Genomic DNA, 26,727 nt, shown 5'->3' on the forward strand with positions numbered 1-26,727 from the left:
GGAGATCGATACCATCCCCACGGTGGCCTCGGCCACAGAGGCATCCTGGGGCCTGCTGGAAGGACCTCTGAGAAATAGATCACAAGCTGCAGATCTCCATGGAGATAGCTGGAGTGCTTATCTGGCTCAAAAGCAAAAGGCACGTCGCTCTGGCCTCCTCCAGCCATGTCTTCAAGCTCACTTTTTTGAGGGTTTACTTTGTATGAAGCACCGTTCAGGGCTTCCCTGGTGGCTCAGTGGTAAAGAATCTGCCTGCCAATGCAGGAGATGTGGGTTCGATCCCTGGGTCAGAAAGATCCCCTGGAGAAGGAAATGACAACCCACTCCAGCATTCTTGCCTGGAGAATCCCATGGACAGAGGAGCCTGGCAGGCTACAGTTCATGGGGTCACAAAAGAGTTGGACGCAACTTAGCGATGACAACAACAAGCACCATTCAGAGCTCAGCATGTGCAAAAACCTCCTACCACAACCCTACAAAGTAATGACCACAGTCACCTCCATCTGACAGATGAGGGGCCCAAGGCTGCTAGGCTGAAATCGTATGTTCTAGATTATACACTCGTGTGTGTCAGAACCGGGATTTGAGTCCTGGTCTCTCTGCCTCCAGAGAATGCGTTCCCAGCCTCCGGGGGTGTGCAGCATCCAGGATGGCCTTCACTGATCCTTGCCTCCTGGTGGTCACACTGTCTTGTCACCCCTCCCATCCACTGTGGGCAGGACCTAGTGATTCCCTTCTAATGACCAGAACAGGAAAAAGGTGATGGTTGCCATTTCCAAGATTAGGTTACAGTGTCAGACAAAGAAGGAGAAATATCTTATGACATCCCTGATATGCAGAATCTAAAATGATGAGACAAATGAATTTATCTACAAAACAGAAACCGACTCACAAGCTTAGAGAATGAACTTATGGTTGCCAGGGAGGAAGGATGGAGGAGGAAGAGATAATTAGGAAGTTTGTGATCAGCATGTACACACTTCTATATTTAAAATGGGTAACCAACAAGGACCTGCTATATAGCATAGGGGGAACTCTGCTCAATGTTATGTGGCAGCCTGGATGGGAGGGGTTTGGGTGAGGATGGATACATGGATGTATATGGCTGAGTCCCTTTGCTGTCCATCTCAAACTATCACAACATTGTTAATTGGCTATATATACCCCAATACAAAATAAAAAGTATCTTAAAAAAATTAGGTTACAGAGACAGTAGTCTCCATCTTGTGCACGCCCTCTCTTGCTCTTTCCTGGAGCCCAAGGGGGAAGCAAGCTGCAATTTTTCGAGAAGATCCACAGCTCTATGGCCAAGAGTGGAGGGTGGCTTCAGGGCCCACAGCCAAGGAGGTGTGGAGACTCTCAGTCCACCACAAGAAACTGAATCTTGCTAGGGAGTAGTTGCTCCCCAAGGAGAGCCCTAAGTTGAATGGAGCCCTGGCTGACACCTTGCTAGCAGTCTAGGCAGAAGCCCTGAACCTGAGGCACCCAGCTAGGCCACCCTGGTCTCCTGACCCACAGAAACTGAGAGATAATAAATGCTTATTGTCTCAAGCCTCTGCAATTTGGGGTGATTTGTCACGCAACAATAGATAGTGAATACACTTGTTATCACTACTAGCAACACACACAGAACACACATACCCCCGCAGCCACCATGAGAAGGATTAAAAAAGACCCACTCACCCATATTGGGCAGAGTTGGGAACACCCTCCTCTGCTAATCCAGCCCTTCATTTTGCTTTTGCCGGTGAGGGCACTTAGATGCAGAGACAGAACGACCCTTTCCACAGTTACACACAAGCTAGGAGATTGCTATCCAGGACTCCAGACTCCAGGAATTCACGAGGGTGTTACAGACAAAACGCTCCAGTCTTGAGAATCTACTGTTGCTACCTTATCTGAGTGCCAAGTAGATCTTGTAGATCTTTGAAAAGAGTAATTTTGGCTGGAAGATATTAGTTAAACCTCTTCTACAAATACTAAAAACATAGTCAAGAAAAAAAAAACCCTGAAAAATTCCAATGGATTCAAATATTCAATTTCAAGCAGATATTGAATATAGTGGGGTTTTTAATATAAGGTTTCTGGGTTTTGTTCCTTAAGTCAAATATATCTTGTCATGTCACTTGCTTCTGTGAGCTAAAGGAAGTTTCCTTGGGAATGAAGGGGCACTGTGAATGGGAATTGCGCTGACCCCTGATGTCCCTGACCCCCAGCCTCCTTTTTGTTTCCTTTGGTGGTGCCCTGTTGACCTGAGGTCAGGGTCATGGGGACACTGTCTGGCCTCAGAGTTTATAACTAGAGCAGCCTCCCAACCCTTGCGCTGGGTTGCCAATCCCCACCCCTCCCCCACCCCCCCACTTTGAATTCTCACTATGCCTTTGCTCCTTATGAGTAGTCAGGAGGACTGGAGGAGACAATTCCTTTCTCCTCACCCAAAATCCTCCTTTCCCACTCCCTTACAGAGGCTGGACACGGTGTACCCAGAAGGACAGAGAGAGCCAAACCCAGGCCCAGCTGTCTCCAACATCAATTCTCAGCATCCCCCCAGGGAGGCCAGCAGGTCTTCTGGGAGAAGGCCCAGCTACATAATTTGTGGGTCCCAATGCAAAATGAATGTGTGAGGCCCCTAGTTCAAAACTAATTTAAGAATGTCAAAGTGATGACAAAACCCCAGTGCAAGGCGGCACATTCAGAAGCCAGCCCGGTCTTGGAGTCTTCAATACAAACCACCTTGGAAGTGCCATTCCTGGAAAACGGGCTGTTGTTCCCTGGCTCCTGCATTTCCTGTTGCAGAGTTGAGCAGAAATGTCTCCTGGGCCCAGGACATCCTCATAATCAGAAACATACCTCAAAGAGGAAAAACCTCCCACTCAAGGCAGATGGATGGTTTTCTGGAAGGCTGCAGGCTACTGCTGCTGTCACAGATTTGCCTGCTAGTAGAGTTGTGAACAGGGAGACAGAGAGGCTGAAGTTGACTAGGGGAGGCCTGGGTCATCAGAAAATCCCAGAAAGTGAGGGCAGGTGGGCCCAAATGCCATATGAAGTCCTAGTCCTGAGTGTGGGGGACACACACATACACACACGAGCCAGGCCAAACTTTGCTGAGAAAGGAGAGCAGCAGAAACTCCCCAGGGTTGGGAGCTTGAGAAATAGCTTGGATCATTGAAACGTCAGTAGTAAACACATGCAGACTCTAGAGAGGTTGCACAGGAGACCAGTGAGCACCTGTGGCCAGTGAGCCAAACAGAAACTTCTAGACATACTGACCTCGTTGTTCTTTCTCCTTAGGTTTTAAAAAGTTGCCAATATTTCAAACTTAGGTTTCACATCAAAATTCACATTCCTAGTAGTAATGGAACCTCTGGTAACACTGGAGCCAAATTCCTATATGACAACCATCTACTGCTGCCTCTAACTCTAACCCTAACCCTCTTGTTTGCCACAGTCCCCGCCATGTCTCCCTGACATGGAATCCTAAGTGGCAAGTGCTCATATCTGTGCTTGCGCTGCTGTGTCCTCCTTATGAAGTGAAGAGGGAAGTGAATGTTTCTATGAAAAATGAGCAAAATAGGAGACTGACCAAGAGTTCTATGTACTTGAAGAAATATGGGAAAGAGCATGTTTCTTTGTAGAAGTGAAGAACCTCCCTATGAGTTTAATATGCAAAGACTTTCTAAGTCTAAATGCCCTATAAAGCAGACCACAGCAGTCCCTGCTGTCCCTCCGCCCTCAGTCATGTCCCTGAAATTATCCAAAACAGTCTCCAGGACCAGATGTCTCCAGAATGACAGACCCTCCCAGCTTCTCCCGTGAGGGCTCAGAGTGATCTTTCTTTTGTTCTGTTCTGCCATTTTTCCCAGCAAAGGCAGAGGACTTGGGGGAGCCCCAGTCCTCTTGTCATGTGGTGTGGGGTCAGTTTCCTTCTCCCAGAGCGGTATGGGCGTTTAACCCCATGGATGGTTTTCTTCCTGAGCTGGGAGCATCACTAAGATTTTATGTACCTGTCCGCTCTCCACTGGGCAGCCGAGGGTCCCATTAGACAAGAGCAGAGGATCTGAGGCAGCCAGACTTGCACTGGCACAGACTGGGGGATGTGGAGGGAGAAATTTGGTTCCCATCGCTGGTTGGAGAGCCACATGCCAGGACCTAGAAGTTCCCAGAGCTCAGGCGTGGGCCAGTGGAATCCATAGGTGACTGAGCCAGGCCTGGAGGAGCTGGGGTGCATGCTGCCTGGAGGGGGAGGCTGAGGACACCAGAGAAAGTGTGTGACTCCTCACCCAGCCAGGTAGCCTCACCTTCCCATGTCTACGGGACCTGCCTCCTGGGGCTGCAAGGAGATAATTAGTCCTTCTAAAGAGTATCATAATTCTCAGATCAAAGCAGGTTCAGAGCTGATGGGTTCACTTTGCAGCGAACTCTGCCAGCCACGGGAGCACCCACTGGAGTGGGCGGGCTTGGATTTGCAGCCCCTTCAGGGTGTCACCTCCTACAGAGCTTGGCTGGGCTAACAACCCATGGTGCAGGGACCCAGACCCTGGTCTCCCCTGGAACCACTTCACCTGCCACATGCCCGCCCCCCACGCCCCCCCACCAAGAGGTGGGTTCATACCTAGCTCTGATGATGGACAGGGTGAGAAGTGCTGATGTCCCATTTTTACAGATGGGGAAGCTGGGACGGAGGATTGAGGTGCAGACATAGGGTCCCCCACCAGTGCTTCCTCACGGGTATGGACGGTATCAATTTTCCTCCCCACTGGCACGACCGTTGAGCTCAGTACTGTGTGCACTTAAAGCAGGACTGGCCGCACAGTCCAGGTGAGTGAAGGAGGTGTCCCAGAGGGCCCACCCCTTTTCCTGCCTGCTTTTTCCGCCCTCTCCCGGCCACTTGCTGGGACTTCAGCTCTCCAGCAAGGCTGTCCCAAGGGTGTCAGAAAAGTAGAGAGGCACATGCAGGCTGGGCTACCTGGATTCAGGCCTGTCACTCCCAAGCCCTGTGACACTGCCCTTCTTTCTAACCCTGAGTTTCTCTAGGAATGACCACGCTGCGAATGTATCAAGTGGCCAGAGCCCGGCGCACAAAGGGGCGTCGCGGCGCTCTGCCGGGCCTCGGGGCGAGTCTGGGCGCCGCGGAGGGGGCGGGGGCGGGGTCGGGGGCGGGGCGAGCGGCGGTGCTCGCCAGCCCGGAAGGAGCGGGAGGAGGAGCCGCGGGAGTAAGAGTCGTTCCCACGTGAGAGACTCGGCGGCCGAATTCCTCGCGTACGGCGGCAGCGGACAGCCGGGCGTCCGGCCGGACGGAGAGCCCTGGTCCGGCGCGCGCGGGCCGCCGGGCGGGCGGCCGGGGCGGCGCTCGGCTGCGCCCAGATGAGGCGACGACCCCGAGGGCTGTGAGCCCGGCGCCCGCCGTAGGAGCCCCCCGCGCCGCCGCGGGCAGCGCCCCCCGGGCACGCGGCATGCGGGCCGCCGACTCTGGCACCTGGGAGCGCGTCCGCCAGCTCGCGGCTCAGGGCGAGCCGGCGCCTTCCTGCGGGGCAGGGGCCGGGCCGGCGCGCCCCCCGGGGCCCACAGTCTGCGAGCCGAGTGCGGACGCGGCGGGATCGAGCGATCGGCCCCGCGCCGGGGCACCCTCAGCTCGAGCGGATGGCGACTGCAGCCAGCTGGGTAGGTGCGCGCCGAGAGGGGAGGGCGGTGCGGCCGCAGGCCCGGGAGCGCCAGGCCGGGCGCGCGGGGGCGCTCCCGACCGGGATCCGGCAGCCGCTGGTGACAAAGTTCTCGCCGCACCCGGAGACCCAAGCGCCGGCCGGGGTGCAGGAGGACACGCGCGGGACGCGGAGTTAGTCCTCAGCCTGGGGGTTTCGGGGCTCGGCGGCTTTCCGGCAGAGCCCGGTAGGGAGCTGCCGAGGGAGGTCAAGGCCACGCGAGCCGTGCGATCCCGCGGCGCCGGGAGAGCCGGGTCTGGGCCGGATCCCGCGCCTGTTCTGGGAAGCGTGGGAATGGGGTCAGCCTCCCACTGAGTTGGGGAGGCCCCCTGTGACCAAACCTGTAACCTACCTAGCAACCCCATCAAGTGCCGAAGGGAGCGCTGCCTTCCCGCCGCCCCTCGCAGACGAAAGTGATGACTCGGTTTTGCTAGGAGCGAAGGGATTTCTTCTCTTATGCTTGAACGACTAAGGCAGAAAGAGAAATTGCCGCGGAGGAGACACAAATGCAGTGGTCTAATTATGTATCGTTGGCTAATCCGCCCCAAGCGGAGAACAGCATTTGAGTGTTAAACGTTCAGAGTGGATGCTCCGGTTCCATTCTGTTCCGGCCTCACTGGTCCCTCCCCAGCTCAAGTTAGATCATGGAGGGTGGGGCACAGGAACCCCTGGATCCTCCACACTCTAGGGTAGGAAGCTGGAAGACGAAGGGCTTCCGAAAAGACTGTCATCATCAGTTTGAAGTTCTAATACTTTTTCTAGGAAAAATGGGCGGGGGGGGGGGCGGGAAATAGGTGGACCACATGATTATTCATTATTTCTTGAACACCCATGTGTTCCGGTAATTTACTTGCAGTGTCTTAAAATCTTATTACGACCCTGGCAGTGAGGCTGTGTTATCTCCAGGAAGATGAGGTCAGAAAAGGCTGGAGTTTAAGGGACTTGCCCAAGTCCCAAAGCCCTGAAGCCCTGGTACTGGAATTTCAAATTCTGTCTGGTTTGGCACCAAAATGCCTCTCCCAGGCAGCAAGCTTACCAGCTGGGAAACTCCAAGCTTATTTATCTGATAATTCTTTCCTAAAAACAGCCAACTGTAAGGCCTCCTAATTCCAGGCTGCCCATATTGGTTTCCCCAGGAGATGGGATTCCAGAGGTCAGAGTTCTAGCCACAGGAGCTGGGACCACCATCAACTGACTCTGATTAGCTGAGCTGCATTGGTATTCTGGGACAACTGGTGTCTTGGGTCACCAAGGGTCTGGAAGCGGGACACTGAGGCCCGAAAGGAGCTTGAGTCCCTGGGCCTTTGGTTTAGGAGCTGGGCTTGCTGGACCCAATCCCACCTCCTCCCCTGTTGCACAGAGCAGTTAGAACCCAAGACAACTTGCTGTGAAACAGAACATAGATGCAGAGAATAAATAAATGCGAGGGCTTGGGGAAGTCGTTTGATCTTTCTGAGGCTCAGTTTACCCATCTGTAAAGTGGAGATATTATTAATGTCAGATACATTTTGATCATTCAGAAGCTCATGTCTGCAAAGCACCTTGCCCAGTTCATAGTTGATGCTGATGAATGTAAGTCATCAGCTTTACTTGTGGGTCACCTTTTGATGCCCCTACTGACTCAGTTTTTCTTTAGGACGAACTGTTAATCTGTTCCATCTCCCCTCTCCTGAACTATGTTGAGATGACATCTGTTTTGTCTGTAAAATACTTCTGTGATCCCAAGCTGACTGTTGGGCTAATGGAGGCTGTTATTATGTACACATGTAGAAGAGGGCTGGCTGGAGATAAATCTGTTTACTTTGTGTCTATATAGACTCCACTTGTGTATCATGATAACAACATCCTAGTGACATGGTGTAGCTGAGAAAGCCTGTCTCTGAGGTCTGGGTGTGGCTGTTACTCCAGTGGCCCTCTTGGTGTCCCTTTAGGGCAGAGAGCGGTGGGCATCTCCTTTCCTGATGTATCACTGGTATGAAACAGGATCAAGCCAGCAGCTAAACCAGAAAGTTCTGAGTTCTCTCTACCCCACCACCCTTCACCTTCTTCTGATCTCTGGATCTTAAAGACCAAATGCAGTTTCTGAGAAAGAAAGTCCATGGTAGTTGGGCATGGACACGGGTTCTCAAACAGCCTATCATGGACACGGGTGCTCACACCATTGGCTGTCATGAGGGATTTTCCTCTGGAAGGTCAGTGCGAAGTCTTCAGGCTTAGAACTGCAAGTCAAAATTACTACTGAAATAAGACATTTTAGCCAGGCTGTGAGGTGACTCACTTCAGGATCTTAGAACGGTACTCTCCTGCCCAATGCAAAGCTCAGTTTAAGGAACTGCAAGAGTACCCTTTTGGGTGACAGTGTCTGAAAATTGGCACTTTTAGGGGTTTGGGGAAGGGGAACGGGAGAAGGGATGCTCACTTGGTGGGATGGAGGCCTGGCACCTTGACGTTGTTCATGGGTGATATCCTGGGATTGTCAGGGTGACAGACCCTGGGCTGGTGACCTCTGCTGACCCCTGGCCTCCAGGGTGGGGCCGCGTCCAGGAGAGCTTACCATTTGCATGCATACTGCGGACAAGAGCAGGTGGTGCAGAAATGAGACACGGTGCTTGGTCTGCACCAGATGCAGCCCCACATCTGTTTGACCTTGAGATACTCTGTAACTCAGTTTCCCTGTTGGTGTGGGGGGAGTGACTCCACCAGAGGGAGGCTCCTTCCAGGGTCCCCACAGAATGTTCAGGTGGTCCCAGACGCCTTCTGAGATGAGAACTTGAATGATTCCCTTGTGATTGTCCCTCTGTTCAGTCACACCTCTTGAGCATCTCTTCCCTCCAGGCACTGTTGTAGCTGCCATGGCTGAAGCAGCAGCGAGAAGACTGCGGCCCTTGTTTCCATGGAGCTTGTATTCTGTGGGAGGAGATTTCCAGTAGGCAAAGACCCACAGGATGTGTCAGGGGATGGTAAAGGCTAGGCAGGAGAGAAAACCAGGTGATAGTGCAATGGGAGTGGGTGGTTTTTAGTATAGGTGGTTAGAAAAGAATGAGGGGAGGTGCATGGGTGCTGAGTTCCTAAGAGGATATTGCTGGTTGACAAAGGAAATCAAGTCTTTTTTTTTTTTAATTTTTGGCCATGCAGCTTATAGGATCTTAGTTCCCCAACAAGAAATCAAACCCAGCCTTTGGCAGTGAGAGCCTGAAGTCGTAACCACTGGACTGCCAGGGAATTCCCAACCAAGTCATTTTTTTTTTTTTTTAACTTGTTGGTAAATTAGTATTTTTGTAGACTGGGCACTTATCTGTCCAAATCTGAAGCCTCCCAGGCTTCCTTCTTTGTTAGTCATTTAAGTTCTTATCTTCTCTTGCCCCTCCCCTTCACATAACCCCCCCCCCCCCCCCCAGGAGGGCGCCAGGCCCTATGTACCCGTATACTGGCTCCCATCCCTTGCCCTCCCAGGGGCCAGTCTTGCATGCTAAGTTGTTTCAGTCGTGTCTGACTCTTTGCAACCCTATGGACTGTACCCCCCAGGCTCCTGTCCATGGGATTCTCCAGGCAAGAATACTGGAGTGGGTTGCCATTTTCTACTCCAGGGGATCTTCCCAACCGAGGGATCAAACCCACTTTTCTTATGTCTCCTGCATTGGCAGACAGTCCTTTACCACTATCACCACCTTGGACATCCAGGGGCCATGCTTGGTGTTCACTGGATTTTGTCTTCGTTAGTCCTCCAGCAACCCAGGGGTAGATATGGTTGCTAATTCTGTCCACAGATGGGAAAACTGGCACTCAGAAAATTTGGCTGAGATCTCACAGCTAGTAGGTGTCACAGCCAGGACTTGGCCCCAGGTTGTAAACCTCAGAGCACCTCATTGTGATCTCAAGAAAGTAGACCCACGTTAAGTGTCAGGTCCATTTTTCCTTTAAATTTTTATCTCTTAAAGAAAAGTTTGTCCTCTTCTTGACATTCCTCGGTTTAAGCAACTCAAGCATTTGCTTATCTTTGTGCCTTTAGCAATTTCCTCACTAGGTCAGCTTTGTGTGATCCTTTCTGTAAAGAATTTCTTCTGGGTGAGGGGGAGATTCAATCTCCACACTGGAATTGGGGATGCTCTTTGAAAGTCAGCCACTAGGACCAAGAGGGTTTAGAGTGAGCTTCCTCTGTAATAGGGTGGGAGAGAGATGACCGGGGGCTTGGCTGTTCTGTACACTCAGGAATGAAAGTCACTGCTCTTTGAATGTGTTTTTTCATTGGTTTCGCTCAGGCAGTTTTCTGTGGCCCAGCCCCCTCCACCCTAAGTAACTGTTCAGGGGGAGGAACTGAAAGATCCTTCCAGCAGGGCAGTGGGTACAAGGCACCAGGTTTGGAATCAAATGCAACCTGCTGGTTGAATTCACCAGCTCTGCTGCTTCCTGGCTGTTTATCTCCAAGCAAGTTACTTAATGTCCTGAGCCGCAGTTTGTGTGTGTGTGTGTGTTACGCGGTCGTGTCCGGCTCTCTGTGACCCCATGGACTGCAGCCTGCCAGGCTCCTCTGAGCCTCAGTTTACCCATCTCTAAAATGGGATCCTGTTACCCACCTCAGAGTTGTTGGACAGGAAGCTGTATGGTTAGCATCCTTCATACCCATGGGGCCTGCTGCTACATATGCCATAAGGGATGGGGGGATTCCCATTTATCCAGAATACAAAGGACTTAAATGTGTGTGTGTATGAAATTTAAAAAAATTTTTTTTGGCCACATCATGCAGGATCTTAAGTTCCCCACTGTTGTTGTCGTGGTTCAGTCACTAAGTTGTGTCTCTTTGTGGTCCCACGGGCTGTAGCACACCCAACTTCCTCGTCCTTCACTATCTCCTGGAGTCTGCTCAAATTCTTATCTGTTGAGTCGAGGATGCTACCTAACCTTCTCATCCTCCGATCAGGGATGAAACTCATGCCCTTTGCAGTGGAAGTGCCGAGTTTTAACCACTGGACTGCCAGAGAAGTCTCAAAAATGCATTAAACTTTCAAAGTCTGAAATATTGGGATTTGATGGGACAGGTGTTTTTGACACTGTGAGCTGCTTATTTGGCCTTCTGAGTCATCGGGAAATTTCCAGAATGACCTCTGTGTTTTGTGTTAATATTCCAGCTGAGTCAACTGAGTGATTTGCTAGGACCCTCCAGCCATTGTGGGCAAAGAGGATTTTCTTTCCCTTCCCATCATCTCAAGAGCCACAGAGCATGCATGGTTCACGGACGGTAGCAGACACCCCCTTGGTGTTAGCGCCTCTCCCCCAGAACACGGCCCGTTGACCAAAGTGGAAAACTAAGCACATTGGTGTGTACACAGATTTTAGCCCCAGCAGATAAGCATACCAAGTGTGTCCTTAAAGTTGTCCAAAGCAATTGCCGTGGGGATCCTGTGTTTACTGTGAGTCACTAAGGGCTATAAACACTCCAGAGAGGATGGCAAGCTGTGGTTACAAGGTGTGCGGGTGCCTGTGTGCATGCCTGTGTGTATAGTTATTTTTTAAGAATTGGCTGTCCGTAAATGTGTTTCATGTTGAGCGCATCAGATGAGTGCCTTTCCAGGAGGGGAAAAGTCAGGATTGCTTCCTATTCTCAAGGACCAGGCCCTCTGTCCCTCTTGGGACAGCTACCGTGAAGGTGGGGACTTTAGACTTTCTCTTGTCTGCTGTTTGGATGCCTTCAAGAGAAGCCGGTTAGAAGATGCTGATTGTGGCAGTTCCTCACCACATGGCATTAGCCCAGCTGGTGCTGCCACAGCCCCAAATTTAGAAGAGATTAACAGCCACAAAGGTGCAACAGGTACGTGCGTCCCACCTACCTAGTGTCCTGGCCCTAAACTGGATGAGGTTATGCCTAGGCCAGGGGGAAGGGGAGCTGGTGGGTTCGGTGGTGGCGACCCTCCGAGTGCATCAAGCTGGGCTTAGGGGACCACTTTGGGGAACACTCACCGCCCAGTGGCCAGTTTGCAGGTGCTGACTGCCTTGTCTTTTCTTGCCGCCCGGATTTGGAGACTGGCTGAGGCTCCCACCTAGTTTAGGCTGTAACTTTATCACAGGCATTGTGTTCAGTACCTTTTAATTGTACAAAAGCTTTGGAAAGCTCTCCCTGGGGGCCTGGAAAGAAGTAAAAACAACAGCTGCTGGTTCCTGTATGCTTTATTCCCTCAGTCTTGCCAGGGTACTCCTAACTTTGAAGTCCTGTGTGCCCGGGCAGGGAAGAATCCTTATTTGTGTTTGGTAAGGTCATACTCATGATAAAGAGTCATTTACTGAGGGCCGCCCAGGAGCCAGGCACTTTGTTACCTGTGTTCCTGTTCTTCTTCCCTGTGGTTTCATTCATCAGCTGACGACGCCTTGAGAGCTACTGGGGCACCAGGCAGACTCTGTGATGCTTTTTTTTTTTTTCTCATCTTGGGCATAACAGCATCCAGTAAGCCAGGTACCTTTGGGAGAGAGGGTCCCTGGGGCCCAGAGCTGCCCCTTGGCCCCAGCAGACAGCCCATGCCTCTGGCCCGGCAAGAATCCAAAGAGGCCAGCTGGCCTGTGACAGGAGGTTTGACCCTGGCCATTTGGAAACCTGGGATGCAGAGCCCTGAGAGGGAAACCTGGGCAGGGATGGGGTCAATTTACTCCCTCTCCGAAGCTCAGGAACTGAGGCCTGGAGCGAGAAAGGGACCGTGCTCCAAGGTGTCATGTGGGGTAGTTTCCAGGGTCAGATGTGAAAACTTACAAAGGTACTTGGATGTCTTGGCAAAGCTGGCGTTCTATCCCTTCACCCTCTTCCCTGGCTCCCTCTGACCTTTTGAAGGGTGCCTCAGACTTTGGGGATCACAGCAGTCTAGGGTGATTACTAGCATGCACATTCTCAGGCTTCGCCTCAAGATTCTGACTCTGTAGGTCTGCAGAAGGGCCTGGGAATCTTGTATTTTGTATCAAGTGCCCTGAGTGAATTTGATGTGGGGTTTCCATGGATCAGACTTGGAGAACCTCTGCCGTTCACTTCTCTGTGAAGTGATAAAGTCGCTTAGTCATGTCCGATTCTTTGCGACCCCATGGACTATACAGTCCATGGAATTCTCCAGGCCAGAATACTGGAGTGAGTAGCCGTTCCCTTCTTCAGGGCATCTTCCCAAATCAGGGATAGAACCCAGGTCTCCTGCATTGCAGGTGGATCCTTTACCAGCTGAGCCACCAGGGAAGCCCACTTCTCTGGGATTCAGTTGATTTTTGAGCAAGGAGCAAGGGAGCCACACACTCTGGCTTGCCCCCTGCTCCCTGATGTCACCCTTGGCAGCATCCTTTTCCCCTCCCACAGGTGACCCAGAGTGGACATCAGGTACTTGAGCATCCTATTTCAATCCCACTTCTTTTTTTTCTAATCTATTTCCTCCCCTGCACCTCTTCCTGCTCCTTCCCCTCCCTCTCCCTCCACCCCCCTGCCCCTTTCCCCAGAATCTCTTAGAAAGAGGCACATGGTTTTCTGTCTTGTGCTCTCACAAGACTGTGCTGTGGTGAGAAAGCCGCCAGTTAGGCCTTTTTGCTCGGATGTCCTGCTCCCTGCCCCAGGCCGCCACTAGCACTCACTCAACCTTTCACTCAACCAATATTCCTCTGCTTGAGCTCCTCCGAGGGGCCAGGTCCTGGGCTGGGGCTGAGACTCAGAGGAGACCACACTCTTGCCCGTGGTTCATCCAGACTCTTCAGACTTGGTACCAAACCCACCAGCCCGGGCCACCTCCTCCCCTGCCACTTGGGTCCCTTTTGCTGTTAGTCTGAACGCTGTGCCCGTGACAGACGTGTTCAGCTGAGCGGCCTGTTCTGTGCTTCCTCTTGGCATCTCTTGCCAATTTCACAGTACAGATGGGAGTCATGGGGACTGTTTCCATCACCTTATACCCTGTGGACTTTCTCGGCTTTTTCAGGGTCAAGGGGCCTGGGTGGCAGAGTGGGAGAGCTCTGTCTGTGGTCCCCCTCTACCTGGGAGACCCACCCCCACCAAGCTGGACTGCTTCCTTCCAGCAGCGGGTATAGGGGGTCTTTAGATGTGGGCTAGCAATGGCTGCGCTGGGTAGACTCTTTCCCCTCTTTTGTACCTGGAAGAGAACAGCAAGGAACCCGCTTTTACAGAAAGGAAATAGAGGCACACACTGTGATCTCTTTGGGCCAGAACCATCTTATGGAATCCTCTGCCAAGGTGAAAATGGTCCACTGTCCTGTGTGGTAGGTAGCCCCTGGATTTAAAATGTAGCTAGTACGACCGCACAGCTGAATTTCAGTCTGTTTTAAAGGCCAGTGGCCACGGTATTGGCTGGTACAGCTGGTCCTGAATCAGGGCTTGATACCGCAGACGGGCCTATGGCCCATCACAGCGCATGAAGCCCAAGGTGTGTTTCTCCACTGTGCTCCTCTAAGGCTGCCCCGCTTCTCCATGTGGTCCCCGGATCACCTGCCTCAAAACCACTCAGAGCTGTTTAGGTTTTTAAGTTCCTGGATCCTCTGCCAAACCTGGACAGTCAGATATCTGGGGTGGCCCCAGAAATCTGCTCTTTAAACTCATCACCTCCACCCCCAGGTGATTTTGATTTTTTCTGAAATTTGTGAACCAAACACTCCAGCATGTTACATCTTTACTGTCGGGGGTTTCTATCAGCCTCCAGCGGCCCATCAGTGCCTTTCTGCCTTTGTCCCCCACCCCCTACCACCCCACTACCAGCACCAGGCCAGTGGCTTTCAAGTTGGGGTGTCAAGACCAGTAAATCAGCCTCATCTAAGAACTTGTTAGAACTGCAAACCCTCAGCCTTCCCCAGACCTGCAGAATCAGAAACCCAGAGTGAGCCCCTCAGTCTGAGTTTTAACAGACCCCTCAAGGCAATGCTAATGCAGCTATAGCTTGAAACCAATCACTCAGCAAGACTGCTCTAGGAAGCTCCTTCCACTTAAAAATTTCCCCCAAACTCTTCTGTCTTCTCCTTCCTCTCCCCACCCTGTTCCTTCTTCCCCCTTCCCCCTATCCTGGCCTGTCCTCTCTCCAGCTTCCAAGAGCTGCCAAGACCTTTCTACACCCAGGGACTGCTGGGTGTGTGGCGAGATGATCCATCTGCCTTGTACAGGGGTCTTCGGGGATCCTGTCCTTACCCGAGGGGTGGCCCTCATGGGGATGTGACAGGAGAGGCAGGCAGAGCGGTGGCCAGCAGACCTCCACCCCCATCGTCTCTCCCAGCATCCCAGGTGGTGGCCAGCTGCCCACCCGATGCCAGAATCTCAGAAGAGCAGAGGGCCAGATGGACCGATTTCCCTGGGGCCCCCAGGCCTGCTTCGTGGGGCAGGCCCCTGCTGCTTCCCCTGGCATCCATCAGCCTGAAGGAAGTTGGCACAGCTCACAGCTGTGCTCAACAGACAGCACTTGTCTGTTTCATGTCTTTCCAGTATTTACAGAAAGCAGGGGAGGTGGAGGCCAGCTCAGACATGGCCGTGCTCCTGATCCACTGTGGAACCTTCCTTGTGCAGATTGTTCACCTCCAAACCCCAGTTTCCTCGTTCGGTGGAAAGGGAACTTGGCTTAGCTCACAGATTTGTGATTGCGTTTACCCGAGCCTGTGGATCCGGGAGAGCTTTGCACGCTCAGAGGCACCTTACAAACGTGGCTCGTACCACATCCATGCTGGTGAGGGCAGACCTTTGCCTCCAGGAACCGACTTGTCCTGGTGAGCTTGGAACATTGCTGGTTCCAGCACTGAAAGTTCTGTTATTATTGTTTAGTTGCTAAGTTGTGTCTGACTCTTGAAACCCCATGGACTGCAGCCCACCAGGCTCCTCTGTCCGTGGGATTTCCCAAGCAAGAACACTGCAGTGAATTACCTTTTCTTTCATTACTGCTGAGCCACCTGCGAAGCCCACTGGAAGTCCTACATCCTGGGAAACCCTCAGTCCTAGGCAAACCAGAGCAGTTGGCATCCCTGTCTGTGGTTTTCAGACACAGCTTTGGCAGCCATACTCAGCTGCTTTTGCCATATAGAAAGCCATCCTCCTCCCAGCCCTACCCTCCCAGCAGTGAAGGCTTCACCTGCCTGACTCCTGACCCCCACGCACCTCCGCTGATGGCAGTGACCTTCTGGCTGTGCTGTCACTTCCAGCTCATTCAGGTCTCTGGGCAGCGACTGACGGTCTGGCTGACCTACCACTCAGGTTCCAGCTGAGCACGTCATTATTAAATCACGGTTACCCATTTGTTTACTGGATCGCTCACTGGATAAATACTCATCAGGCCCCAAGTGGGTGCCTGGTGCTGACAAGCTGAGCCAAACCAGCCCTGTCCTCACTTCTCTTAGGGTTTTCTGTCTAGAACCCTTAGCTGGGACCAGAAGGATGCCCTTCCCCAACCTCTCCCTGCATCTGACAAAGCTCCCGGTTCGTCTACTTGACAGGTGTTGAGTACCTGCTCCGCACGGGCAGGGTGGAGCTGTGAGCCATGTCAGCTCCTCTCCGGGCTGCTGTTGAGGGGCTCGGGGTCTCCCCGTTGTGCCGTGGACCAGCTGACTCATTCCCACCCTGCACCTTCTCCTTCCTACGTCTCCACCCCGTACAAAATCCAAATTCCACCCTGTCCTGGGCCCCAGCCCTGATGTAAAGTCTGTCTTGCTCATTCCGGCCCCTTTGTGCACAGTCATTGCCTTGCCACAGGGTCCTCCCGGGGACTTTCTCAGGGTCTTCCTCCTGAACTTCTCCCCAAGTGTGCAGGACCACAAGGCACCTACATATCTGCCTCCCTTCGTTCACCTGGAGCACAGAGTCGAGCTTTAGGATATGCTCTGAAAGGGAGAAGACACACACATGTGGATTTCTCAGCTAGAAGGACCTTGTTATTAATTGCTCTTCAGTCGCTAAGTTGTGTCCAACTCTTTGTGACCCCGTGCACTACAGCATGCCAGGCTCCTCTGTCTATGGGGTTTCCCAGGCAAGAATCTTGGAGTAGGTTGCCATTTCCTTCTCCAGGGGATCTTCCCAACCCAAGGACCGTCTCCTGAATTGGCAGGCAGATTCTTTACCACGGAGCCGCCAGGGAAGCCTAGGAAGGGCCTTAGGTGACTTTGAATCTGGTAGCTATATTGGCGCACCTTTGGATGAACCTCCCTGGCAGGGAGGGCGGCGAATGGAGAACACCTGCAGCCCCACCAGGACTTGTTGGGTTTGGAGAGTAAGTACATCCCTCCTCCCTCTTGGAATTTGCGACCCACCGAAAGAGGCAGAAGTGGGATGGTGGGGGAGTGTGGCTTGGGTGCTGCTGGCCTCACTCCTCCGCCCTGGACCCTGTTCTCAGGCCCAGCAGCCAAAGGGCCAGGCCTGATGACGTAAGATGATGAGTCCATTGAGTCTGACCCCTGCCCTCGTCTTTGTATCACCTGGTTACTGGTGGTTGGTGGTTTAGTCGTTCAGTCATATCAGACTCTTGTGACCCCACGGACTCTAGCCTGCCAGGCTCCTCTGCCCAGGGGATTCTCCAGGCAAGAATACTGGAGTGGCTTGCCATTTTCTTCTCCAGGGGATCTTCCCAACCCAGGAATCGAACTCGGTCTCCTGCATTGCAGGTTGATTCTTACTGCCTGGTCACTGTATCTCCACAAACATGTGGAAAGTTTGCATTTCAGTTTCCAAAATCTTTGAGTGTGATGGAGTCCCTGAGGGTCTTTGGTTCATTCATCCTGCAGACTATTACAGCGCGCTTGTGTGGAACAGAATCCTTGCTTAGTATCTAGCAAACAGTTGTAGATAAAACAGTCCTACACAAAACAGTCTTCCCCTCATTGTGCTTAAAGTCAAGGATATTTTCAGAAAAAAAATTTTTTTTCTTATATTTATTGAACACTTAACAAATACTCTACTGGGAATTATGAATGTCATGCCAGCAAGTCTTAACAGCATTCGTCAGGTTATTTTCAGAAAATATGGCACCAAAACTCTGTGTTTCCATTGTCATTGAAAATTTTCCTAAGGTACCCTCTGCTCCCCCAACTTGTCCAGACAGAGCCTAGACAATTCCCTTTCTAGAATTAGGCTTCTGCAGACTTTTGGGGTCCTAACTCAGAAGCTGAGCATCTTAGGACTGGTGGTTGTACTAGGCTGCACAACCCCCTGAAGGGGGGGTGTGCACGCGTGCTCAGTCATGTCCAACTCTTTGCAGCCCCATAGACTGCAGCCCACCAGGCTCCTCTGTCCATGAAAGTTTTCAGGTAAGAATACCGGAGTGTGTTTCCTCCTTCAGGGGATCTTCCTGACCCAGGAATTGAACCTGTGTCTCCTGCAGTGACAGGCAGATTCTTTACCACTGAACCACCTGGGAAGCCCTCCGCACCCCTGCCGCTTGCGTGGAAGAAAATAAGAATCCATTACATCAGTGAATCTTTTCATTGTTTGCTTCTCTGTCCTCAAGCCTAAGCCAGGATCCTAGTTCACTGGGCGTGGAAGCTAGCTGGGGCCCAGCTGGAGAAGGCTGGATTGTGTGTTTGGGCAGCTGCAGGGGTTTAAGGATGACCAGCAGCTCTTCTCCCCTCCCTGCTGGGCTCCGGTGGTGGCATCAGTGGCTTCCCCAAAGACCACATGTCCCTGTGTGACCATCTCTCCAAGGTGATCGGGCTTATGCTTATGCTTATCTGGCCAGCCCGGATGACCGTGGGCCAGAGCCCCGCCCTCTTGCTGTCACTGAGCCAGCTCCACCTCCTTGCTTTCTGGGCTGACTTGCTGGTTCTGTTCTGTGGGTTCTTTTCAGACGCTTGCTGTTTGCCAGGTGGATGTACCAGTGTTCTGAGCAGTTGTTTGCTTAGAGGGACTCTTGCTTCCCCTCCACACCCCTGTCACTGGGAGACTCTCTGGAAGGTCTCGTCACTTTATGTGCACTTGTGAAAATCACGCAGGGGAGCCTGGTCTAAGTGTTAAGTGTTAGTTGCTCGTGCTAAGTCACTTCAGTCATGTCCAACTCTGTGTGACCCCGTGGACTGTAGCCTACTAGGCTCCTCTGTCCATGGGATTCTCCAGGCAAGAATACTGGAGTGAGGTGCCATTTCCTCCTCTAGGGGATCTTCCCAACCCGGAGATAGAACCCATGGCTCCTGCATTGCAGGGTCACCTGCATTAAACAACTGAAATAAATTAGGTACATAATCATCCCATTTTCCAGATGGAGTAACTGAGGCACAGGAAAGTTAAGAAACTCGCCCCAAGACCTAGAGCCAGGAAGCAGAGGAGGTAGGATTCAGCTCAGGGTCCAACTGGAGTCTGGCTGGAGCCCACGGTAGCCACCACTCTCCTGTGCCCGCTGCAGTCGACTCCGCAGCCTCACCTGTGTCTGTCCTGAGCTACGGCAGAGTCTGAGGTGAGGAATGTCAAAGGGACTGTCCCTCGAGGGTGCCAGCCTTGGTGGGAAGCTCCTTGTGGCTGCCTTGTGGGTCTGCACTGGGTGGGCCTCCTCGTCAAGTGAAAGGGTCGTGCGGCAGCTCTGCAAACTCCAGCCAGAGGCTCAGGTGTGGTGAGCGCTGCACAGGTGTCCCTGACAGCCTGTCTCTCCCAGGACTGTGGGTTTCCTGCTTCTCTTGGCCTTAACGTGTTAAAGATAACAGAGGTCAGGATTTCCTTGGTGGTCCAGTAGTTAAGACTGAGCTGCCAATGCAGGGGCCATGGGTTTGATCTTTGGTTGCAAAACTATGATCTCACATGCCATGCAGCGTGAGAAAAAGATAAGAAAAAAAAAAAAGATAACAGAGGTTGTAGGAGGGTTTGGCTACTCTTCCTGTTCACCCTGTGAGGTAGGGAGGCGTGATCACCAGCATTCAGGGTGGCATCTGAGGCTCAGAGAGGTTTGTCCTTAAAGCTTAATACTATTTGTTAAAGAAAAAACACTAGGCTTTGTATTGTTTGCACTTCCTACTTTCCTACTGCCTGCCCAGAGTCATGTAGGTACAGGACTATTTGAGTTGCAAATGATAGAAACACTACCGGAACTGACTTATAGTAGGGGAAATCAGTAGCTCCCCATAACTGAATTGGTCAGAGGCAAGCAAGTTTCCCTGGTGCTCAAATGGTAAAGAATCTGCCTGCAATGCAGAAAACTAGGGTCCGATCCCTGGTTGGGAAGATCTCCTGGAGAAGGGAACAGCAACCCACTCCAGTACCAGTGTTCTTGCCAGGAGAATTCCATGGACAGAGGAGCCTGGTGGGCTACTGTCCAGGGGATCGCAAAGAGCCAAATGCAACTGAGTGACTAATACTTTCATAAGCAAGCTTCAGGCATATCTGCATCCAGAGGCTCAGAGGATTGTCATCTCCCAGCTCTCCTTTCCTCTGAGCTTTATCCTTTCTAGTTAGGAGGCAAAAGTGACCCCAAATAAGTCTAAACAACATTTTACCTTTTGGAGATTCCAGTGTAGAGAGTCCTTCATTTCCACTATTTCTAGCAAAAATCCCACGTCTGACTCTCATTGGCTAGTTTTAATTATTCAATAGCTTTGAGCCAGTCACATAGTCCAGTAGCAAGGAATGCATTGACTGGCAGGCTCAGGTCATGTGCCTTTCCTTGGAATAGGTTCAGTTCAGTCCAGTCGCTCAGTCATGTTCAACTCTTTGTGACCCCATGGACTGCAGCACACCAGGCTTCCCTGTCCATCACCAACTCCCGGAGTTTACTCAGATTCATGTCCATTGAGTTGGTGATGCTGTCCAACCATCTCATCCTCTGTCGCCCCTTCTCCTCCCGCCTTCAATCTTTCCCAGCATCAGTGTCTTTTCCAATGAGTCAGTTCTTCACATCAGGTGGCCAAAGTATTGGAGTTTCAGCTTCAGCTTCAGCCCTTCCAATCAATATTCAGGACTGATTTTCTTTAGGATTGATTGGTTAGATCTCCTTGCACTCCAAGGGACTCTCAAGAGTCTTCTCCAATCCATGGCTGATTCATGTCAATGTATGGCAAAAACCACTACAATATTGTAAAGTAATTAGCTTCCAACTAATAAAAATAAATGGAAAAAGAAAAACACCACAGTTCAAAAGCATCAATTCTTCAGTGCTCAGCTTTCTTTGTAGTCCAACTCTCATATCCATACTTGACTACTGGAAGAACCATAGCTTTTGGAATAGGTTGGGGTAGGGCTTTGTGAGCCTCCAGGGAAACACACAAGCTGAGAGTGGGGTACTAGCCAAAGGAAAGTCGGGGAGAATGTTCATCACAGAAATGGAAGCTGGGAGGCAGAGGTAGGAGCTGTCCTCTGTGAAATGTGAGGATTCCTTCCTTCAGTCAGTGTGTGTGTGCCCCTCACTAGATGTTGTGGGATCAAACGAAAGCCTCCGATGTAGACACTATCAGTCAGTTATTTTGCTGATTTTCTTGAGCCCCTAGCCTGGGCCAGACCCTGTTCTAGAGCTCCGTGGAGGATCCAGGCTTTCTCTTTTGTCAGTTGTTACTGTCTCCCCCTTTTCTTCCTTATTTTCAAGGACCAGCTGGACACTCACTGTCTCTGAAGTTCTTCATAGTCTCTGGGGCATAAGTCATCACGACCCCTTCTTTCTCTTTCTCCCATCCCTCTGTTTAAGCTTTTTTTTTTTTTTTTAAGTCACACTTGTCCCAGGAAGGCTTGTAGGAGGACCTGGGAACTGTTGGCTTCCTGAGTGTGGGGCCTGGGTGGGCTTGATTTGAGCATCCCACCCCACCCCGTGTGCCTGCTCCCCCGCATGCTGTGAGGTGCCCCTCGCCAGGCCCCTGCCATGTCCCTGGTACTGCCGAGCATGCTGAGGTCAGTGGCAGCAGCTGGTGCTCTGGGCGCCCCAGCCAGCATCTGGCTTCACCCAGCCTTCCCACAGGAGTCAGATTTTCTGGTCTGCATCTGGAGCTTGGCCGTCTCCCTGGAGAGCATTGACTGGTTCCCTCTGGAGATGACCTGAATTCATAGCATCCCCAGCAGGCAACGGCTACCTTCTCACAGCAGGGCAGGGAGTGGGCAGCCTGGGAAGCTGAGAATTGAGCAAAAGGGCATAGTTGGCTTGCCTTTGTTCCTGGTGTAGCCTAGGGCATAGGTGCTGGCTCCCATTTCATTCAGTATCAGCTCCAGGGAGGAGAACAAGCCCCCACCCTAGGACAGGTCCCTGGACCTAGTGCCCTAAATATGGGGATGATGGAGACCATGTACCAGGTGTTCAAGGCCATGGAGCCAGACTGCCTGGGTATAAATCATCCCCAACTCCTTAACTCCTCTGAGCCTCAGTTTCTCCATGTATAAATTGAGGGTGCTATTCCTATCCAGCAGGACTTTGTGGGGATGAAATGAGACGACCTGTGCACAGGACTTACCATGGTGCTTGGCACATAGTAGGTGCTCAGGAAACATCATTTATATTAGCCTTATACCATAACAGGCACTGGAGAGATTGATACGAGGCTTACTGGAAAGGTGCCAAGTTGGAAAAGTCCAGGGTCAGTGACCGGTAGGAGATAAAATCTGTGGGTCAAGGTGAATCTTGTCAATGAGATTTTCAGAGATAGCACCCATTCCAGTTGTCAGAGACTTACAAGTTTCGAGAAGCCCACAGCGGGGCCCTTGGGGACAGTGCTTCATCTTTCCAAGCCTCAGTTTCTTCATCTTGTAATGGGAATGAGGGAAGCCACCCAGCAAGACCTGCTATACAGTAGGTACGTAATAAATGGAGTCACTGCTTTATTAGCTTCCCAGGTGGCCCTAGTGATAAAGTAGCCACCTACCAATGCAGGAGTCATAAGAGATGAGGGTTCAATCCCTGGGTTGGGAAGATCCCCTGGAGGAGGGCATGGCAACCCACTCCAATATTCTTGCCTGGAGAATCCCATGGACAGAGGAGCCTGGGGCTACAGTCCATGGGGTCACACAGAGTCGGACAGGACTGAAGTGACTTAGCATGCGTGTATGCTGCTTTATTAATAAGGCATGTCGAATAGGTTGCAAATAATAAGAAGGTGTTTGTTAAGTATGGGGTTTGGTTGGTGTGGGCAGTACTGGAGGTGCCTTTCCATAGGGTGGGGAATGTGTGCATCTGGCCTTGTACACACCAGGTACTCTTCTGCCTGTTGGGATATTGAGTCTTGGCCATGACTGAGCTTTTACTTTGTTTTTCGTGGTGTACGGTCCATGTCTGGGCTCTGTGCTGAGCAGTGATGAGGGGAGGTAAATGACAGGGATGGGCGCAGAGAACCATGGGTGAGCCCGAGTGAGAGGATGCGTTGAGTGAGCCTTGATCCTTGGGAAGTCATTGGACTTCGTCCCCTCACAGACTTAGGACTGCCAGGTCTGATGGCCATGGCTGAGCCTTCACCCAGCCCAGCCGCCCCCAGGGAGGGCCCTGCCTCCCACTGCAGGGTGGTGTTTCAGCTGCAAACAGCAGGTGCTCACAGGAAGGTGTTCAAATCAGAGGAGGGCTGCTTTATAAGGACACAAAGGCAACCTCAAGAAGTCCAAGGCCAGCCACGTGGGGTCTGGATGCTAACACTGGAGGCCTGGGACAGTGTCCTCTCTCCAATCCCACCCCCTAAGAATTTCCAAGGATTCTCCCAAACTGCCCGTCTTGCTTTACTGCCCTGCCAGGGGGTCTGCTCTTACATGACTGTTTTCAGTCTCTGAGATGCCTGGGAGACAGAGAATCTGCTTGGTCTCAGCTTCATCGATAGCTTGTGAGACCCTGGGTCAGGTGACTGTTCCATGTGCCGTGTCTGTCAGGGTGGGCGGGGTTCCTGATATATGGAGCTGCTGCCTTCCTGGGCCGTGGGAAAGCAGTGAAGTTCGGGAGACAGACTGACTCATCCTGTCCAGTACAGGTGTTCCTCCTGAGCTGGCACACCGCAGGAACTGGAAACATACTTCCTCTCCAGCAGCCCTTACAGTCTTTGATTCCTTTTAAGCATTCACTGTTATATTGAGCCCCGAATGGATCTCACAATAGCATTAGCCCATGTCCTACCATTTGAGGATCTTGCATGCTAAATCTATTTCCTCGATATGCTGACACCTCCCCAGCCCGCCCGACCCGAGAAGGCAGCCGCTGTGGCCCATGAGCCAGTACACCTTCCTGCACCAGCTTCCTTTCTCTTAGCATCTTTTTTTTAAATCCCAGCCAGGGCAGAGCAGATTGTGCTGGGGAAGTTGGAGGACGGGATGTCCTGCCTTGATCCACCCAGCTTGACTTAGCCTGCTAGTCTCCTCGTCTCCCACCAGGAGCCCTTTGTGAGCGCGGAGAGAACTGCTGGCTTCCCGCACATCCGAGGAAAGAATGTTCCCCAGACCAAGCCGAGTGTTCCTGGCTCTCCTGATGTTTAATAAGACTCCTCAGGAGCCTGGGGATATCAGGCGGGGCCCCCTGGCAGCAGGCAAGGAGAGAGGGAACTAGGAAGTCCATGCAATGCACTTAGGGCCAGTGGGGCTGGTATTATAGCCCGGGCCAGGCCACAGGGCTATGGAATTAGGTCACAGTTCTGCAGCCCACCCAACACCACCAACCCCCACCCCCGACCCCTGGCGCTGAGAGCTCTTAGGTCAGAAGGAAGAGACATCCAGGGACAAGTTCATGTCCTCCTTTTGGGGTCCGTAAGCAGCGTCCACGGCCAAATAAAACAGCACTCGCCTCTTGGCAAGGGGGTCCTCTGAACATGTGCATGCAACCAGGAGATACGGAGAGGAGGTTGGAGAGAAAAACATTACATTCAGTGCCGCCCCCTTGAAATAGGAGATTGAATTTCTCTGCTTGGAAATGTTTAACTTGAGTCAGCCACCTACCTCCCTTTCCAAACCAGACCAGCCTGGGTTGGAGGTCTGGTTTTTCTCCCAGCCCCCCAACTTCCCCTACATGAGCTTTTTGCAGGTGTGCATGCAGAGCAAATGTTAATTTGGAAGGAGATTTATAGCTTTCTCCAGAGATCAGGAGCAGTAACCATTTCCTGGGCAGTGGGGTTATTGTGGGTTAATTTTCATGATTACTGAAGGGATCTTAGCAGAAGATTGTGATCTCTGCTGAAATCTGTGCTGTCAGCTCACCTGGAGAAGGGCCAGAGGGCTGCTCTTCCCTCGTCTCCTGCCTCCTGGGCTTGGGCTTTGTTGTCCGGGGTCTCCCGGATGAAGAGCAACCAGGGTGTGCGTGGGGGTTCGCTGCAGATTCCTGGAATGTCCACAGCTATGTGCCCTCCGCCACCAGCGAAGGAGTGACCTCCCAGGCTGGGCTGGTGAGCCGCCTGCAGTTCCCCAAAGGATGTGGTAGCAAGCCCACAGCACGCGGGGCTTTTTCTTGTTACAAGTCCAGTCACAATGCTAACACCTGCTCCTGGTTAGGATGCTTGCTTCTTCAGTTGGCTTATTTTCGGCTGTTTTGCCCAACTGTAGAAGCAGTTTTGAGGCATCTGCGAAGTGTGATGTGTGTGTATTGTTTGGTGTACACTCCCCAGCCTCCCAGGCCCATGCACCCCAGTTAGGTGCGTGTACACTCAGTCATTTGAAACCCCATGGACTGTGGCCCACTGGGCTCCTCTGTCCATGGGATTCTCCAGGCAAGAACACTGGAGTGGGTTGCCATTTTCTTTTCTAGGGGATCTTCCCGACTCAGGGATTGAACCTGCATCTCTTTTGTCTCCTGCATTGGCAGTCGGATTCTTTACCCACTGAGCTCCCTGGGAAGTCACACATATCTCTTCTCTTTCCCCTTGAGCAGCCTCAGTGATCCAGACTGTTTCAGATGCATCAGGAAAGATGTGCATGAAAGGCCGGATGTTCAGGGTTGAAGTTTGTGGATGGGGGAAGAGGAAGAGGAACAATCTAGAAGTTCTCACCAGAGTAGGGCAGGAGAAGGCTGGCTTGTGAGAATAAAGTACAGTGGACCCTTGATCAACATGAGTTTGAACTGCTCAGGTCCACTTATACATGGATTATTTCAATAGTAAATACTACACTCTTACACCATCTTCAGATAGTAGAATCTAACAAGATTCTGAGAGCTGACTGTAAGTTACATGCGGATTTTCGACTGTGTGGAGGGTAGGCACCCTAACCCCAAGTTGTTCAAGGGTCAGCTGTCTATGGGCTTCCCAGGTGGCACTAATGGGGAAAAAACCTGTCTTTCAATGCAGGAGACGTTAAGAGATGTGGGTTCAATCCCTGGGTTGTGACGGTCCCCTGGAGGTGGGCATGGTAACCCATTCCAGTGTTCTTGCTTGGAGAATCCCATGGACAGAGGAGCCTGGCAGGCTACAGTCCATGGGGTTGCAGAGAGTCGGACACGACTGACAGAAGCAACTTCACTCGCAGGCACGCAGCTATGTATAGACCAAAAAAAACGTCTTTGACCTGCTCAGAACCATTCACCTCCAATTCCTCTCTTTCTGTTCGTTCCTTCATTCGAGTCAGACACTTGGATTCTGCTGCAGGCAAGCCTAGAACCTGCTGTCATTTTCCCTTGGGGTGGGGGGAGGGCCGTGGAAGAGAGAGACTTCAAAGGAAAGCATGTTTGGTCTTGAAGCACCTCTGGCCAGAAGATCACGGTCCTGGGGAGTTTCAGCCTGATATAAGGCTTCCTTTGCCCCCAGCTCGTGCCCTGTACTAACCTCAGCTCTCAGGACTGTACTTGGTACTGAGACGCATACTACATGGCTCCTGCCAGGAGCTTCCAGAAAGAACTGGACGGATGCTGTTCTGTGCAAGAGATGTCCTACTCTGGGTTGGCACGGTCATTTGTATTCCTCCAAGGAAGACAGCCTAGGTGCTGGTCACTGTGGGTTGAAATTCTGTATCATCCCTCTGTCTTCTTACTTTTTTTTAAGATCAAGGGGCTGGGACACAGTTGCGTGTTTTGTTGAACTGGGGGTGAGCCGTGCATGCGTGCACCAGTGTGTGTGGGGCGGAGTGGGGGATGGCGAGCATTGGGGTTTTTTCAATTTACATTTTTTGAATTCTTTTCTCCTCTGCTCTCCCAGGAGGCAGCGTGCGGAGTGGAGTAAGCATTTGACCTTTGCGAAATGTTGGTGGAGTGGG

At 51.9% G+C, this 26,727-nt stretch overlaps 1 protein-coding gene across 7 annotated transcripts in view; it reads left to right on the forward strand.

Moving 5' to 3' along the window:
* The window catches only part of KAZN (kazrin, periplakin interacting protein), a 1,309,273-nt gene that overhangs the window by 1,128,049 nt on the left and 154,497 nt on the right, over positions 1-26,727 (forward strand). Inside the window, exon 1 of one of the 7 annotated variants that reach the window (XM_070474079.1) lies at positions 5,250-5,661. The exons of 5 other annotated variants lie outside the window; for them this stretch is intronic. In XM_070474079.1, coding sequence (XP_070330180.1) covers positions 5,454-5,661 — 208 coding nt within the window. In that variant the 5' untranslated portion in view covers positions 5,250-5,453. Of the gene's footprint in view, positions 1-5,249; positions 5,662-26,727 lie in introns of those variants that run through there. One more of the 7 variants, XM_020873661.2, reaches the window with a different exon arrangement.

The sequence above is a fragment of the Odocoileus virginianus genome, chromosome 11, assembly GCF_023699985.2.
Source record: "Odocoileus virginianus isolate 20LAN1187 ecotype Illinois chromosome 11, Ovbor_1.2, whole genome shotgun sequence".
NCBI classification, from domain to species: domain Eukaryota; kingdom Metazoa; phylum Chordata; class Mammalia; order Artiodactyla; family Cervidae; genus Odocoileus; species Odocoileus virginianus.